The 18,818-nt window shown below is 38.9% G+C and overlaps 1 protein-coding gene across 3 annotated transcripts in view; it reads right to left on the reverse strand.

Annotated features, from left to right (window-relative positions):
- The window catches only part of DOCK10 (dedicator of cytokinesis 10), a 252,381-nt gene that overhangs the window by 145,828 nt on the left and 87,735 nt on the right, over nucleotides 1-18,818 (reverse strand). For 2 of the 3 annotated variants that reach the window (XM_044913434.1, XM_021682949.2), the window contains exon 2: nucleotides 160-279. In XM_044913434.1, coding sequence (XP_044769369.1) covers nucleotides 160-279 — 120 coding nt within the window. Of the gene's footprint in view, nucleotides 1-159; nucleotides 280-14,706; nucleotides 14,893-18,818 lie in introns of those variants that run through there. The other variant, XM_021682948.2, reaches the window with a different exon arrangement.

An 18,818-nucleotide genomic window follows, 5' to 3' on the forward strand; every position in this document is an offset into this window, starting at 1 on the left:
TGTGGCTTCCCACTGCACTGACTGTGACGTAGGGTGGCCACAGGAAAGAGTGCTGCACAACCTGAATCTATAAGGGAAGACAGCGACCCAATTTGGGAGGATCTTCTATCACCAGTGAGGCCTTCTCGAACTTAGATGGCTTGGAAAGATAACACTTACTGAAAAGTCGTCACTGGGGAAGAACAGAAGATCTCGAAGGGGATCATTCCGATAGGTCTTTTCAAGTTCTTCAATGACAGTTTCATAATCCAAAGGCTCGAGGAGCCTGGGCTTTTCCTGCTGTGGAAAAAGAAAATATGATATTAACCACCGACACGCATAATTTTGTTTCTTCTCAACGCCTGGTTGGATTTCACCTCTTAGCATTACCATTGACATGATGCAGGCCTTCCAATGGAGTCACAGAGACTCCAGGCATTTAGGGCAAAGCCACATAACTATTATTTCCAGATCTGAAATAATATGAGAAGATCTTGAAATACTTCACATCTTGCTCAGTAATTCAAGCTGTTCTCACTGAGCTCCCAAAGCTCGCGCTATTCAGCCAAACACATCCATTGAATCACGTAAACCTTATCCCTGTCAATTTGAAGAAAGGTCCTCTGCTTGCTTGCTATAGTATTATGATCATCATCAGTTTTGCTGAATTAGATTCTTCCTTGTGAGGTTTACTTGGCTCTATTTTAAAATGTTGGCTCCCTTTTAGCAAGCAAAGTATCATGGGTTGTCTTCGTTGTCACTGAAACATGGATCCTGTGTCAGGATTAATTGCTTGGCCCTCAGCCTCTTTGCCACAACAGAGAGAAGCTGGGTAATTCTCTAACAGAACAGAACAACGCAACTATTATGGACGCAGTGTGGTGAAAATGGAGAAGAGTCTGAAAAATTAGCCAGATAACCACATGGCTTTAAAATCCTGAAGCCAAGAGGAGAGGCACTTCCCTCGAAGAAACAGCCTATAGCACCAAGTGATGAATGTCAGTGGGGAAAAAGGTGTGATTGTCACATTACAGGGTTGATGCGTTTATGCCAAACATGTGAGAAAAATGGGTCCCCAAATAAAGAAGAAAACATTACAAAACAGAAAACCAAGGGCACAGTCTTGAGTTCCCTAGCCCTTTGATAAAGTATTTGTACAACTTAAATGAAGAAGGATGGTCTTTGAGATTATTTGGGGGCTCTCAGAAGCTGGAGTGGTCACCATGAACTTTGGTTGCTAAGGGGAATCTCATAAATGGAAAATTTTTTTTTTCTCTAGCACGTCAGTGACATCAACAGTTTCCTGTCGACCTCACCCCTCCCCAGTCTGCAAAGCACAGAGGTTTAGTTTTGATTTCTATGGTCTTCTTTGGAAGATCTCTGCTGGTGAGGCCCCAGAAACTTACACCAAAAAATTTTAGTAATTTCTAATTGACTCCTCAAAGTAGCAGTCGATGTTTTTTCTAAATATAAACAAAACCAAAAATAAGATGTGACACCGTGGACTGCTAACAAGGATTTCCATGTACTTTCTGCATTAAAATGAAACAGAACAAACCCATTTTACAAATGCTTAAGTGAACTAAAGACGATGTAAGGTGAATATTCTCTCTGGAGGGGTCCGTCAAGTAAGACTGCCAGATTTAGCAAATAAAAACAGAGGCCTCCATGTAATATTTGGAGAAAAGATGTTTAGTTGTCCAGCACAACCTCTTTAGTGAAAGACCCGTGTGAAATGTTCACTAGTTTGCAGAAGACACAGAGACACTATGGCAAGATTTAGGGAATTAAAAAAAAAAGTCCTAGAATCCCTGCCTTTGACATGATTATTCTATGTAGACTTATTTTAAGTTCCAATTCCCTACTTTCCCAGGCCAAGGTTAATCTAAAGGACCACAAATTGATGGCTCAAGAGGCAAATGCAGGCTCCAGCTGTTAGATTTGGCTTTATTTTAGTTTATTTTTAGTTGGCTTTGAATGTCTTTAAGTAGCCGTGACTCACTGGAGCTCAGCTACGGACCTCAGTGCTCCGTCTCTAGGATCTCTTACCCTGGAACGTCACACACTGCTTCCTCAGACCTTCAAGTCTGAAACATGTGGCTTATTTGGGAACCTCTTTTTTTTTTCTCCTTCTTTTTATATTGTGTTTGTGCATGAAATGTAGCAAATGAACCATAGATTTGGTTGGTTATGCCCCTTTCCCTGACTGGTTCTCTTGCTTAAGGATGGTGACGCCCTTCAGCACTCATATACCAACAGCCCATGATGTAACTACCAATACTTTCTCTCTTCTCCCCGTCCTCATATTGACACGAACAGGATTGTGAGATTAGTGTGTGTTGCAATTTATGGGTTTAAAAGCAAATGACATAAGATGTTTTAGGGGGCCTTTTCCCATCCTGTTCTCACCATCCTTTTAATTTTATCTCCTTTAGTTGCAAATGTGAGCAGTAATATCAAGCTGGAGATAAGACCTTCGAAGAAGATGTTTCACTGGGGCCCACACTCCACCTAGAATTAGCCCCACCTCAATTAGTACAATAGGAAAATCAGAGCTTGCAAGTCACAGGGTATTAATAAAACCATAGAAAAATTAAATCCCCAACTCTCCTTGATACACCTAATAAAAGGCATAGCCTGTAAACATCTGTTGGAAGGTATATTTTTATTAATTCATTTCAGGCTAGGACATATCAGCCAATCAATGGATGACATTTATTAAGCCTTTCCTGTTTAAATGTTGCACTGAGGTTATTTTGACATGGGGCAGCAAACCTTAGCAGAGATGCCTCAAATAATGCATTAATTTTTTGACTTCTGAGGGATAGCTTAGTAAAGTTCTATCTTTCCAGGGAATGTGTTAGTCAAGGTGCAGCATTCAAGACATCCAGTGTTTCATAATTTTGTGGATATGAGGTTTAAAAGGAAAAATAACAATGATACATTCTGTAGCACCTAGGGCCTGGGATTTGGTGGTGTTTGGCAGGAATGCTTTATGCATCTGTGATGGTGAGGATCCTGGTCTTGTGACCAATAGTTCTCTCTGGAGCAAGAGAGCTGTCTGCTCAGTGTTTCGGTCAAAGAGACAGATGTATATGAGCATGGTAGAATCAGTTAATTTCTCACTATGGCTCCTTGCAAAGATGTTGAGTGAAAATGAGAGCTGAGTAGCATTGATTTATAGCTTTAGAACAGTTGGGTTTTCCCTCCTGAATTTAACGTGCCTCTTTCTTTTGGAAATACACCAACTGGGCTAAGGCGTGTGCCAAAATTATCCTGAATTGGATCGGATTTTTATAGTGCTTTTTACTCTTTCTCTCAAATGACTAATGAATTTCAATAGCTGTTCTAAAATCGCTCCAGGCATGGGAAAAGGCACCCACCAGTACCTGTTATTATGCAGCGGAGCTGTGTTACTCCATAGTGGTAACAGGCCCTGTTGTTCTCATAAATATTGAGAGATTTGTTTGCTCTACTTTCCCAAGTCCACAGCTCTCCTCCAATTCAACGTCACAGCAGAAGAATGGGCTCCTGTCACAAAAACAAATGCTTTCTTTCCTTCTTCTTATTCTACAACTTCTCAGGGAACGCCAACACAGTATCTAAGCCCTAGAGTTGGTAAACCTGTCATCTTAGTAACAACCCAGGCTGTCAAGAGTCGTTTGATTTGGTTTGAAGGAGCAGATCGTACATGTCTTAGCTAAAGATGCAAATTTCGAGGACATAGTGTACTGTTGCAAGGATCTGAATTAATTTCATAATTATAATTCAAAATCGAATGGGTGAAAAAATGACAACTGAGGATCTCGGCATTTGAAAGTGTGTAACAATGACAAGTTAAATGATTAAATTATCAACCTAGACTTTTCTCCAGAATAGAAGTAAAATCTAACTAAGAAATAACTTAGACTACCCAGACTTATTTTAGGGGAGTCCAAAGTAAAAGGGAGAGTGTGATTATAGGTGTTCTATGCTGAGATGAACAGAGAGTGTAACATGTACTCTGGAACCAGAATTCCTGGGGTTCTAGCTCTGGAATTGCCACTTATGGGATATGGAATATTGGACATGTTAATTAGAATCTCTGTGCCTTAGTTTCCAATCTGTAAAATGGACATCTCAGTAGGAGCTATGCTATAGGATTAAATGAGGTAATATATGTTATACTTTTAGAATAGCACCAAACCCACAGTACTAATTCCATAGGTGTTAAGTAAAGTCTGTGAGTTTAAATTTCTACTAGTCATGATTTTAAAGCACTTAAATTGTAAATTTAATGTGTACAAAGAGCAAAGATGAGGCACTCAATAAATATTTGTTGAGTAAAAAAGTTTATATCTTTTCATCCAAGAATTCCTTTTTTGAGACTCTATTTTAAAGAAGTAACTACACATATAAGCCAAAATGTATAAAAGGATGTCTTTGCAATATTATCTTTGGAACAAGTTGGAGAAAAAATATTGACCTTAATCCAAGAGAGATAAGAGTCAGGCAGAATGGTGGAGGTCATATCCCAAAAGTGAAGATATTAGAGCTGCTGCTCAAAAACATTGGTTCCTCAAAAAGTTAAAAATAGAAATACCCAATGACTCAGCAGTTGCACTATTAGGTATTTATCCAAAGGATACAAACATAGTGATCTAAAGGAGCGCATGCACCCCAATGTTTATAGCAGCAATGTCCATAATAGCCAAACTATGGAAAGAGCCTAGATACCCATCGACAGATGAATGGATAAAGAAGATGTGGTATATACATACAATGGAAAATTACTCAGCCATCAAAAAGAATGAAATCTTGCCATTTGCAATGATGTGGATAGAACTAGAGGGTATAATGCTAAGCGAAATAAGCCAGTCAGAGAAAGACAAATACCATATGATTTCACTCACATAAGGAATTTAAAAACAAAACAGATGAACATAGGGGAAGGGAAGGAAAAATAAGATAAAAATGGAGAGGGAGGCAAACCAGAAAAGACTCTTAACTATAGGGAACAAATTGAGGGTTGCTGGAGGGGGATGGGTAAATGGGTGATGGACATTAAGGAGGGCACTTGATGTAATGAGCACTGGGTGTTATATGCAACTGATGAATCATTAAATTCTACCCCAGAACTAACAATATACTATATGTTGACTAAATTGAATTTAAATAAAAAATTTAAGAAAACCAGTGATTGATATTTTTCAGACTTGTGTGTGGTAGACAGAGGTCTACTGCTGTAGTGGGCTTTGGGAAGAACACTGGAAATAGGATATGGGTTAAAACACACTAATGAGGGCGCCTGGGTGGCTCAGTTGGTTGAGCGACTGCCTTCGACTCAGGTCATGATCCTGGACTCCCAGGATCGAGTCCCGCATCCCTGCTGAGCAGGGAGCCTGCTTCTGCCTCTGACCCTCCCCCCTCTCATGTGCTCTCTCTCTCTCATTCTCTCTGTCTCAAATAAATAAATAAAATCTTTAAAAAAATAAAATAAAATAAAATAAAACACACTAATGAATGATTGTGTAGTGCCTGCCATGGTTTCCTCCTTGTAACTCCTCAATTCTTTAATAAAGGTAGTAACAATGTTTTTTATATGGTTGGCTTTTTGGGGGAAAATATGAGGAGGCTGGGGTCCATGATCAAGATGTCCAAGATGGCAAGCATGGCTACAAAAGGAGAGACAATGATTCTAGATGCACACATATTTCAATTTGAAAGTTTCACTCCAAAATACTTCCATCTCTAAGGGATAGTGAGGCCTGAAGGACAAGGTCAGCTAAAAATGGGAAATAGTAAATCATTGAGGTTAAGGAATGATTAATAAATTATGGCACATCCATTCTAAGAAACAGTACATGGCCATTACAACTGGAGTTTTGGGAAGTTGGTAATAACAAGCAAAATCGCTTATGTATTATTAATAAAAAAAAGTGGGAATAAATATTGCACACCAGGATTTAAATTTAAATGTAAACTTAATCTGCACAAGTTCTAAACAATTTAAAGAAAGATTAGAGATATTGATCTAAATATTATCAGTTATTATATTTGGATGGGATATGACATTTAGGATTTTGCTATTTTGACTTCTCACGTTTTCCAAATTTTTCTATAACGAACATGTATTGTTTTCATCACGGTGAAAAAATGAACTTGGTCTTTCAAAACTATCATGCCTCCATGGAAACACTGGGGAATTATTTGATTTTAAAACTGTTTACCCTTTGAAGATCCACCAGAGAGGAAACGTAAAAAAATCACAGTGGGGACCTTACATGGAAGTTCAACCAGGAACAGCTTCAAGTAATTAAAAAAAAGATACATAAAACACTGGGGAAAGAAGACTGGGGAAAATAATTACAGATTTGTATGTGGTCCTAGAATCTAATGTCAGCAAAAAAGAGAAGAATAATTAGCAATGTATTAACTAAAGTATTCTGAGCTCTGTAGGGAACCACAGACATCTGCTAAGTTACTTAAACAACTCTGTGCATTGGTCATTATGGCAAAAGATGAGAAGTTGGAATCTCTAGTTGGAGGGTCACAGCATTTTACCTACCAGCTATGTAACTGGGACAAGGTATTAAGTTGCACCTGAGTGAGGGTGATTTAAATGAGTCAAAGGGCAACTTTCTGTTTGTGGCAGTGTTATTACAAGGATCAGGGAGATGAAGTATGAGGGGGTATTAAGTGAACCACAAAATACCAGACAAATATAGATTTGTCTTTATTTGAAAAGGAGTGAAAATTACCCCACATGTTTTACTCAAAAGCGTATACCAAAACCAAGTCAAATCAACCAACCAATTAAACTCACTACACTAAATTTATCTTCATGTATCAGAAACTGTGGTACATGTTTCTATATTTATTATCTAAATTTCCTAAAAAAAAAAAAAAGACTTAATATCTAATGATTCTGTGGAAGCAATAGAAGTAATAACATAAGGAAAACAGTGACATTTTTTAATAAAAGAGCAGTGTCTCTTCTGTGAATCGCCTGAAGTCTGGCTGCTCTATCCCCCAAATAAATAAGAAGGGAAATCTACCTAATCACATATATCAGCAAATGAAGGTGACTTTGAAATTCTACCTTTTATTTTCTTTGAGAGAAAACCTAGAAAATATTTTCAGTTACTTATACCTCTAGATTTAAAAAAAAGGGATTAATGGGGCGCCTGGGTGGCTCAGTTGGTTAGGCGACTGCCTTCGGCTCAGGTCATGATCCTGGAGTCCTGGGATCGAGTCCCACATCGGGCTCCCTGCTCAGTGGGGAGTCTGCTTCTCCCTCTGACCCTCCTCCCTCTCATGCTCTCTGTCTCTCATTCTCTCTCTCTCAAATAAATAAATAAAATCTTAAAAAAAAAAAAAAGGGATTAAATTTAAGATGAGTTTAGTGTTCAACTCACTGGCTTTGCAAATATAAATACCTGAGAACAAACAGGGTATACATATAGAATTTCTTTCTGTAGCTCTAAGCTACATTCTTGCAGGTCAGGCTCCTCGGCACTGGGAGTAAATAGGATCGCTAAATACTAATCAGGGAAAGGGGTTGATGGGATGAAGAATGGAGAACCATTGTGACAGTAAATTCTTCATTTTGGGAGGCCACATATTTGTGTTCTAAATTTTAAGTGTAATTAAGGAGCTAGGCCTTGGTTACTCACCGCTGGGGTCACTCTAGTTTGTTGATCTGAACTAGTACTATTCCCTTGGTTCTCCTTTCCAGAAAAATCCGATCTTTTCAGGAAACACTATTATGAAAAAAGAACTTTTTTTCTGAGAACTTTTATATTCCTTCTGTGACATGCATATCCTCTGCGTTACTAGTTGAGACGTTCTCAATCTTCCTCAGTCAGCCTTGTCCTTTCCAGATGTCTGAACATTTATTCTAATTTGAATATTCACGACAGAATTAATTTATATCTGAGTGCCTTCTTCAGTTTACAAAACCATTCATTTTGGCTAATGATCCAGGAGAACAAACAAGTAAAAATTGGTATTTACTTCAGGACCAATACAGTAGACTCTATCAAGGCACGACATGCCAATTATTTAAACATCCCCTTCACATCTTGGCATAGAGACAAGCAAAAAGCTAACAGTGAAGATCCACAGGGTTTTTAGAGAAACCTAAAAAGAATTCCAATCTCAAGATCTCCAAAACAAATTAGAAAAAACACAGCTGTTAACTAATTTAAGTGTTATCAAGATAACTGATTAAATTTCTTAGAGGAAATAAAGATACAAATGACACATAGATTCTTGAGACCTTAACTTAATCCAGGACCCTTTGGCCTTAGTGCAATTGGAACGGAACCATCTTCCACACTATTTGTGTTTAAAATAAATGAGAAAATCGGAGAGAGCTCACACAGCTGTATCCATGGCCACAGCTGTCAGCCAGCGGTCGTGTGACAGATTTAATTCAGCCTTTCATCAAAGGGAGTTTCACTGGACAACCTCTCAAATGTCTGAGCTTCAGAAAACAAGACTAGCTTTCATTACCAAAAAGGAAATGATTGAGGAAGGAATAAGCCATCTTACGCTGACCCTTTAACCTTCTCTCTGTCTTGAAGTACACAGTTTCATGAGAATGGAAAAACACTAGCTAAATCAAAGTTAAGAACTGTACAGCTGGGCAGGCTCAGACTAAGCTGAATTTGGAAATGGTTCCCTTGGTAACAAAAACGGACATGGATATCTCAGAAGAAATCAACCAGTAGTAACTCTTTAAATGTCTTAGTCCATTTCAGTGAAATGAAGCAGGTTAAAGTTGGTAAATTATAAAGTCCTTCGCAAATATAAAGAAAGATAAATCATCATATTCAACACAAACATTATAGTTAGAAAAATCAGAATATTCCATTTTGTTAACCCTTATTGTCATTAGGAAAACCAAGCACACCAATGAGCTTTCTAGAATCTCTGATGTAAGGTGTACTTTCAAACTGAATTCAGACTTTTTCAGTCTTATTTTCTTTTTAAGGAAATTTGACCGTATATACCTCTTAGCAGCACAACAAAATTCTCACGTTTTTGTATAACAAATGGTAGTAAAAAAATAAGAGTGGTTGCTTCTCCATCTAACACTGGTGCTTGTAAAGAAGTAGAAAATGTCCAAGAAGATCTGAATCAAATTTAATTACATGTCTCATTTAGTTTTCTAGAAACACTTGAAAGATAATATCATTAAGAATACATCACAACCCAATTACAAGTCTGCCTGATAGCAGAGAAATTAATGCCTTAGAGCCAACAGCTGGGAATTTTAGATTAATTTATATGAAATCTGTGATGAAAGCTGCCACTGGCTTAACCTTTAACACTATGTTAGTATGTTAACCGTCACACAAATGAACTTTCAGGATGAGTGTGAAGAGTGTGTGTATGTGTGTGTGTGCAATAAACACATACATGCTACACACACAAGAACGTAAATAGTTCTGTCAACAACATGCATCCTATGTGTTCAATAAATCTCTCCATAATGACAGTCAGCTCCTTCTTTTATTTCCTTTCTCACTTTTGGCTACTTGAGATTGAATGTGTATAGCGGGCGTTTGTTGTTTTTTGGCCCAGGCAACACGGCCCTGTTTTCTTTTTGTATTAGCAGTTTATTTGCCTCTGGACTTCTCTCCCCATCCCCAATAGGGACAGTCTTGGTGAGTCTCAGTGTCTGCAACTAATGGACAGTCGTGTGGGACTCTGGCCTCTTTCTACTCAAAATTCAGAGTGCTGGGGGGGAAGTGTTGAATGGGCCTCGCTAGGATCACATGCCTGGACCATCAGATAAGCAGGATCCTTTTAATTATCAGACTCACCCAGGGCCATGATAAGTAAACACTTTCTCTCACTGAGTATCCCTATGAAGCCTAGAAGAGATCATTATTGCTTTATTTTACAGATCCAGAAACTTGGATTCTGGGGACTTCCTCAGCAACTGATATCTCAACCCAGCTCAGTGTGAAAAACCTCTGGTCCTCCCCACTCCACCAGCCAAGGTCATGGCGTTGCAGGAATAGAAAAGAGAAAATCCACCCCCCCCCATCCGTTTCCTACAGGGAAGCTGCTGAAACATAGCTATCATTTGGAGTACTAATTCTGTTCCCTTTGTGAGTTTTTGCAGTGAAGGACATCTGGAGGCTGGTCTGAGGTCACTGGGCACCTCATGGAAGGCAGTGGTGGCAAAAAAGGACCAAAAAATATATATATATAAGCAGGTAAGGAGGATGAAGAAAAGGAAGTGAAAGGTATATTAAGGAAATGTACATTGACTAATGACTGTGTCAAAAACCACAATGGAAATTGCCACTAATTGGGGGAGTCTCTACATTCACAAAGATTTTTGCCATCACCACCAACTGGGAAATAAAAAGCTATCAGGATAATGGTGTTACTTGTGCATAGCCCTCCCTGACAAATGGTCTACCTCCTGCTCAGATGTAATAAAGGGCATCGTCATGAAGTTGACTCTACCACATTGGGCAGTTCTCCTCCACATTGCTTTCCTCCTGGCTTAACTCCTCTCCTTCTCTTGGCAGCTGGCCTTGAGACAAGTAAGCTCATTCTCGTTTAAGTCGCAAGCACCTCTTCTGAGTCCATTTAAAAGCATCTTCTCTGCAGCTACCTGGCACATTAGCTGGCGGCTCCCTCTTGCTACACTGAGTCCTCTGCCTAGATTCTTGGGTCAAATCAAGTTTCAATTTACACTTCTCTATTTCCACGGTCAGACTGAATTCAGATCCAACCCCCCCCCGCCCCGCCCATTACTTCAGCTTTTTTGCTTTCTCCAAACATCCATTTAGAGCTCTCAGCGCTGCTTTCCATTGTTTGAACCTGGAATCTGGTCCCATTTCATTGTTACCTGCACCCAAAATCCTGGGACCCTTGCCTGTGCTTCCTTCCAGCTAACTGGCTCATTATGAAATAGCTCAAATAGGTAATTGTGAATGTTTGTATAAAACGAGGGGTAGCAGTAAGAAGGCAGGACCGATGACCAGGGAGAAAGGCTGTTCAGAAATGTGGAAGAATAGATTAAAAATGCACTTAAAAGACAATAGCACAATATATTTTGTAAAATGATGTATGTGAGACATATGTTAAAGATGTTTAGGTTAGATTCTCTTTCTATAGTTTTCACTTTTCTATTGATGGGCTGATAGGCTATTAGGAAATACGAGAGCAAGAATTTTCATGTGTATACAAAGTTTTCCAAATACTTCCGAATCTTGCAGATTAATGATCCACAAGCCAATAACAGCTTAAAAATAACAACTTGCATTTATTTAAGTGAATTTTGCATCTTTTTCCTGACTGTACAGATGATTGATAGAATAATTCAGCTTAATTGTGTATTTAATCTCTCCAAATTAGGACATGCAACTTAGGGACGAAGCTATCTTTTTACTGACTTCCTATGCATCAGAGATCATACTGAATGATCGGTTAAAAAAAATGAAAATAAAAATAGACAAGCAGTTTTTAAAAAAACAACTATAGAGTACCATGCACACTTCAAAAATTAAGAGAAGTAGTTCTACTTGATGATCTAACAAGTAAGTTTCATTTTCCTTGAACTTCTCTTATAATGCAATTGCTCTCTCTTACAGTATATCGACTGTGACAAGCAGATTCAAATATATGAAGGACTTTCTAGACAGTACCCTTGAAAATTAGATTAATAAGGGAAAATTCCAAAACAATTAAAAATTCCAATAGAATTAAACATACAGCTTCAAACAGCATCTGAAAGAAATGGAATAAACAAAATTGTGGGTGTGTGTCATGAGAGTATCAAGTTTGGGTTTTATGCCTTTTAGGAAATCACTGTGTTCTGGTTAAGCATTCCAGATTACTGTGGAATGAAACCATTTCTAAATTTGCCTTAGAACAATAAATGGTTTGTTGAATTCAAAATCCACATGATCACAACAAAAACAGATAATCCGTCATAATTATCTGCCACAGTCATTATTTCACTATACTATGAGTATATCCAAAAATTCAAAAGAAAGTATTTTATATTCTCTGATATAACTTTAGGCCTTGTCTTCATGTGTTGGGCCTTTTGTCATTTGAATTGCTTCTTCCTTATCTCCTATCAAGTCGTCTCTGAAGCTTATCTAGAGACACTGATTTAGTTTTCAGAAAGCTAAGATAATCATGCTGTGGAAAGTCCAGGCTGGCTTTGGGGGCTTTAGCCAAGGTGTGGGAAGCAAGAAACCACAAGGCATTTCTAAGGCGACCCCATTAACACATAGAGCCATCTGGGACACCCCGAGTGCTCATATTGATGCAGTTCAGAATTTTGTCTCCTGAGTGACTCTGTCACTCTTCAGCTTTTTGCAAGCCTCCCAGGAGGAAGTTGTCACCTTTATAGTCCAGTCTTCATGTCACTGTCACTGAAAAGGCAATCTCACTACAATTATATCCTTCTGCCCTTGCCCTTGGAAATGGAAATACTTTACTTGGTTTTACTAATAGGACATAACACTTGTTACTCCCCACTTTTTACAGTGTTCAAATCATCTTTGTGGTGACCATGATCAAACTGAATTCCAATAAACCATCTTAAGACAGACCGGTATTGCTATGAACATTTTTATGGAAGAGTAAACTAAAGTTTGGAGTGATTTCAGTAATCGACCCAAGGTCATACAGAGGGTAGGTGAGATGGTCAGATAGAATGACCCCCTAACACTCTAATGATGTGTTTCACTTCTTTGGATTCTCTTTTTCTCAAAAATAAAAACCACATCTCCAGATAATACTTAGGATGGATTGAGCAATCCCCTGCTCTACGGAAGAGACAACCTGGGAAAGAAGATAGGGCTATCTCAGGAAGACCACGGCAGGCAGCAGTGGCTGGAAGTCCCCGGTGCCTTCCACAGAAGAAAGCTAATCACTGTATGAATGATCTTAATTAAATGTGAATGCATAGCTACTGAATGCTCTGGGAAAACTCCCTCCTTACTGTCTGCTTTTCCCATAGTGCTCAGTAGCAATACCTTCAAATTCAATTAAGATAATTCCTAGAGTGATTAGCTTCATTATATGGTGAGACACTGGGGACTGTCCTGTTGCCAGGCTGTGTGTGTGGTCCATGTGAGATAGACAGGTTCTTCTGCCTGGTGTCTCAGCGGTCACTAGAAGAAGTCAATTTCACAATGACATCATCTGCGGAACTTCTAAATTCCACCAAGAGAAAGGCCACTGGGAAATTATATTTTTTGGACTGTTCTAAAGGTTAAAATCATCCCAAACCAACCAAGCTTTTCAAACACTTCTCCTTTTTAACAGGCTCGGAGTAAACAATGGATGCAAGCCAGCAGACAAGACACAACTGGGGACCTCAGTGGGTGCATGGGGACCAAGAGGTTAGTTTTAGGACTCTGCATATTCCAGTTATGAAATGCTGGTGGAGTGATATGGGAACAGGTTGAAGGGCTCGTTTGCCTGTGTTTCCCAATGGGTGACGTATACCACCGAGATACTGAGACAGCAACCGACCAAACAACAATCGGCACCAGCCCTGTGAGCCAGACCTCCGATAAATTCTGTTCACGTTAAATTACCACCAAATACATTGTCAATATAAAGAGAACCACTATCACTTAAGACAGAATATTCTTTTACCTGATTTTGGCCTATCGGGCTGACTGACCATTCATTTGATTATTCATATTCATTAAATGACTATTCATAAATAATCATGATCGTATATGTAATTTTTAAAAAGCTGCTTTATTTCTAGATTAAAGATGTTTATACGAACAAAAAGATTCTTCACCCCTAGAGCAGGGGTACTCAACCAGGGCAATCACCCTTCCTGTCCCAGGGGCCATTTGACAAAGTTTGGAGACATTTTTGATTGTCACAACTGGGGAGGGAGTGTTTCCATATACGGCACTGAAGCCAAGGATGTTGTTAAACATCTCACAATGCCCAGGACAGCCTGGCCCAGGACAACTTGGATCCAAAATGGCAATAGGGCTGAGGTTAAGAAACCCTGCCCTGAAGAAAGCAAGCAAACCCTAAACCACTCTGTAAAACGAACGTTCCTGTAAGAAGAGCTGCCTGATGATGTTGTCACAGCCATTTATTATATAACATGGGCCTTCCACGTTACATGTGAGTGACTGATGCACTCCTGCAAGAGGTTCTAATATTCAGCCATGGTAGCTCCTACAGATAGACATCTAGAATTCTATAACAAGTACACATTTCCAGAGCCCTCATTTTGTTTGCAAACAATAAGGCAGAAACATTTTTCACCATAAACAAACCAAATCTTTTTAACCTTTAAAACTTACTATTTTTCACTTTCTTACTTGGCTCATTTAATCAAATATTTATTTATACTTTCTTTCATAATTTGGACCATTTTTTCTAAGAATTTTAAAACAAATGAGTGATACGTGATCAAAATAGAGCAGTAATTTTTAAAAAGACCTCACAATTACATACAAGTCATCAACTGAGGTCATAATTGAGGTGATTGTAGTAATAGTTAAACTATTTAAATTCTCTCTCAATACGTTTTAAAATAATGATGTAAGTAATTTGAAAATAATGATGTAAATAAAAGAGGATATTTATGATCCAAATAGAATATTCTGTTCCATCTAGGACCTTGCCCAGAGCCTATGTTAGAACACTACCCACAGCTAATCTCTCTCTGTTTTTTAAAGTATTGAAGAAAAGACGAAAAACAAACATTGACATCTGGATACCTACAGAGGTAAATCTGTGGATTTCTTCTTGATTTATTCTCCTCACAGTTCTTCTCTTCTTCCAAAATTCACTGGCCTCCCGTTTAAAAACCTTTCCTCTGAAGCTCATTGTATCCTGTTATTTGAGTCGCAAAATATTTAAAAATAACCAATTTCGTTAAACACCTTCCTTCTGAAGCTTCACCAGGCCGAACAAATCCTCCTTCTCTGGTGAAAAGGGAAATGCTCATGCTACATTACCATAACTCAACAGAAAGGAAAAGAAAACCAACAAGTTACCGCTTCCTGTCACTACCAGCTGTCCTGATAGGCTTCTGTGCGCGTATTCTCCCTAGTCACCTGCTTTAGAGTAAGACAAAAACACAAAATGGCTTTGGACATTTAAGAGAATTGCTCATAGCTAAATAAATCATGGGATGTAAAATCACCCATGGAACCATGTCAAGACTGACTTAAAGGGCTGATTTACTGTAGGGCTCTAGGTCTGCCACCGAAACCTCCACCAGACTTCATCATCCTGAGTAGACCCCAAAGGGAAACTGTCATAATATGCCTGGGGTCTGAGAAGTTTATTTCAAACAGTTGCTCATACAAGTGTAGATTAAGTTGGTGGTCTTCCAAGATCATCACTTAGGGCACAAGGAGAAATTAGAATTCTATTCATATTGGTTATCTAAATAAGTTGTACTCTACAACTATTTAATATAATAGATATTGACATGGGCACCTTGATTCTCTATGGCAAATAGTTACAAACAGTCAAATAATTTCCTAATCTGTACTCACTTTCTCTGGAGCTATTTAGAACTGCAACTCTCCCTTCAAACCTACCCGAATTCTCCTTCCTGTTTTATTCTTCTCCATGACACTTACTAGCATGTGACACTACTCTACATTATACTTATTTATGTTACCTATGGTTTGTCTTCCTGCACTCGACTCTATGCTTCACAAGAGTGGGAATTTTGTCTGTTTCATGTACCATGTCTTCGGTGATGACAACAGTGTTCGTCATCCAGAAGTTTCTCAGTATATAGCTGTTAAGTTTAATGAAAGAATAAATGAGGGATTGGGGTGCCTGGGTGGCTCAGTCAGTTAAGTATCTGCCTTCGGCTCAGGTCATGATCTCAGGGTCCTGGGATCGATCCCTGTGTTGAGCTCCCCGCTCACTGGGGAGTCTGCTTCTCCCTCTCCCTTTGCCGCTCCCTCCACCACCTGCTCCAGCTCTCTTGCTCTCTCTCTCTTTCTCTTTCAAATAAATAAATAAAATCTTTATTAAAAAAAGAATAAATGAGGGGCTTACATTTATTATGCTTAATAATGAAGCTTGTCCCCTATGTATATTGTGTTTTGAAATATTATTCTTTCATTATTTATTTATTTATTTTTTGCCACAGAGAAAATGGAGTAAGACATGTTTCCTGAGAAAACGAAAGCCACTTCTCAGGAAAGCCTCTTTCTGAGGAGCCTCTTTTGCAAACACAGTCCTCGATTCTCTACTGAAGGTGGTGATCTTCAGGAAAATGCTCACTTAACCAGCTCATCCAAACCACAATGGCCTAAGTAGATGCCATCTGCTTATTTAATAAGCCTCCCCACTCATCACAGTTGCTTTTTACTGATGCAGGCCATTCCCTCTGACCCAGTGATAACCAGACATAGTTGAAGTGTATCCATACACCTGAGACTTGAGGCACTCATCTAATTCTACCTTGTCAGGCAGTGATTTGTGTAAGATGGAGAAAGAGAGATAGTGATTGTTCCTTGTCAAAGTGTGGACACTGAGGAAGCTTCTTTCAAGAACTATGAGAAAAATAACAAGATACTATAAAAATAAGAGGTAGGGAGGTAAACTGTATCATCATTTTAAAATTACCTTAGGCAAACAAAGATCCCATACAGCAGAAGCCCTTTTGTTCCACGGTCATGAAATATTTAGCAATTTCACTGTATGTCTTTAGCTCTGAACAGATTTTACCCTCTAAGTAACTCTTTGGCATCTGTTAGATGAGCAGGCACATCATAGCACATGCAGACTTTTCGGATTTAACTTGTTTCTTTCAGGACATTATCAGAGTCTGCCTCTGGGTCACCTGATTTCCTGGGGTAAGATTATGTTTCTATTTTAAGAGCTGAAAACAGTGTTTTGTGACCATTTTTAGATTACGGACCCATTTGAGAATCCAATAAAATCTGCAGACTCACTCGCAGAAAGATGTACGTATTCAGAACATGTGCATGCATGGTTGGAGGTCACAAATCTCAGAAGTCCATCCATGGATCCTCTTATCTGTGGTAGCCTAAATCCCTAACTTGTGATTTTAGGTGATAGGAACGTTGTAATGAAGCATTTATAGTAATACTGAGCAACTCTTGTGTGACTTCCTTTCTTTCTAATATTTGCATCTAGTCTCTCCTCTATTCCTCTTTAGGCGCCACAGTTCTTTATCCTGGAGTCCCTCCCACTCCTTGACTTCTGCAATGTGAGAATGACTCATTTGTCCCCTTGCTTAGCTGTTGATTGCAGCTCCCTTAAGTACTGACAGAAGAAGGCATTGCCAAGGCACATATGGGGATGTCAGATAGGCATAACTTGGGGTGACTGCAAAGGAGGAGGAAATCCTGTAACATGGAGTGTGGTATTCCATGGGATGGCGCCACTGGGGACCTCCACTGGGCTGTGCCTTCCTTGACTTCAGACCAAGTCTGTGTCTCCAGCATTCTGTGATACTCCACACCACCCCAGTAAATTCCTTTTCTGCTTAAGTTCAGAAACGTGTTAGAAATTAAAAAAAAAAAAAAAAAGCCTACAAAGGACAATGGGCAAGAATAGAGGTAAACAGAAATTAGAGATTAGTTGGCTCAACCACCAGGAGTCACTTTCAAACTCATTAGTAGAGATCTGGTACCAATACATGTAGAATTTATTAAGTACTATACTCAAGGCATTGCTGGCTTCGAGAGAAATGAAGCTAGCCTTAAGAAGCTTGTACCTGACAAAGGAGTTCACTAGAGTTGAAGGAATCTAGGAAAGCTTTATAGTAAAGACAGAACCTAAGGCAGCCTTTGATTAATAGGTGGGAGTCAAACAGGTGGGAGAATGGTAAAGGATACTCCAGGAAAGAGGAATGTAGCATGAAGAAGGCATAAGATAGAATGGTTAAAATCATGGGATCTGGAATCAGCTTGAATTCAAATCCTGGGTCCACTTTTTCCTCACTGTGTATTTTCAGCTCAGTTTTCTCATCCCTCATAAACTAAGGATAGCACAGTAGCCACCTCAGAGTTTTGTAGGGATAAATGAGATGACACTTAAAAATGTCAGCATATTGTCTAATACATAGAAAGCATAATGACCACTTATTACAAAAGCTAAGAAGCAGGTCAAACCAGATTTTGTAAGAAAAAGTAGGAAGTCCATCTTGTCTATAGCCAGGGTTGAGAAGGAGAGGAGTGGTGGAAACAACTAACAATAGAAGCCAGGGGCTACTTCATGGAAGGCTTTGAATGCCAAGATAAGGAGGTTTCCACTGCATCCTGAAAGCCATGAGAAACCTGAAGGATTTCTGAGTTACAATTAAAATAGTGCCTTTGGAAGATTCATTTGGTAGCAGTATTGACCCAGGTAATAACAGAATGGTGGAAGGTAGAAAACATGGCAACAGAAACATAATCATAGATTTCACTGAGATTATAAATGAAGATCTGGCAATTAAATGGAAAATGAATGGTAGTTGAAACTTATTGAGCAAGTACTGGGTGCTGGATGCTGATCTAAGTTTATAGTACCTTCTTTAAACCAGTGACACTGTGAGCTAGGTATTATTATTATTGTTATCACCATCCCAGCTTTACAGAGGAAGATACTTGGGTCCTGAGAAGTTAAGCAATTGGTCCAAAGTCTGAAAGAAAATAAATAGCACAGATGGGATTTCAACCAAGGCAGTCCAGCTCCAGAGCCCAAACTTTTAACCACAAGGGAGGGTCAAAGATGCCAGCAGGTTTCTGAGTTTGCCATCAAGGAGATGGAAGATATGACTGAGGACATAGAGTAATAAAGAGAGAGGACTTCTTTTCCTACTAATGCTGATATAGACATGTTGAAGTTTGGGTCAA

Source organism: Neomonachus schauinslandi, chromosome 3 (genome assembly GCF_002201575.2).
Source record: "Neomonachus schauinslandi chromosome 3, ASM220157v2, whole genome shotgun sequence".
NCBI classification, from domain to species: domain Eukaryota; kingdom Metazoa; phylum Chordata; class Mammalia; order Carnivora; family Phocidae; genus Neomonachus; species Neomonachus schauinslandi.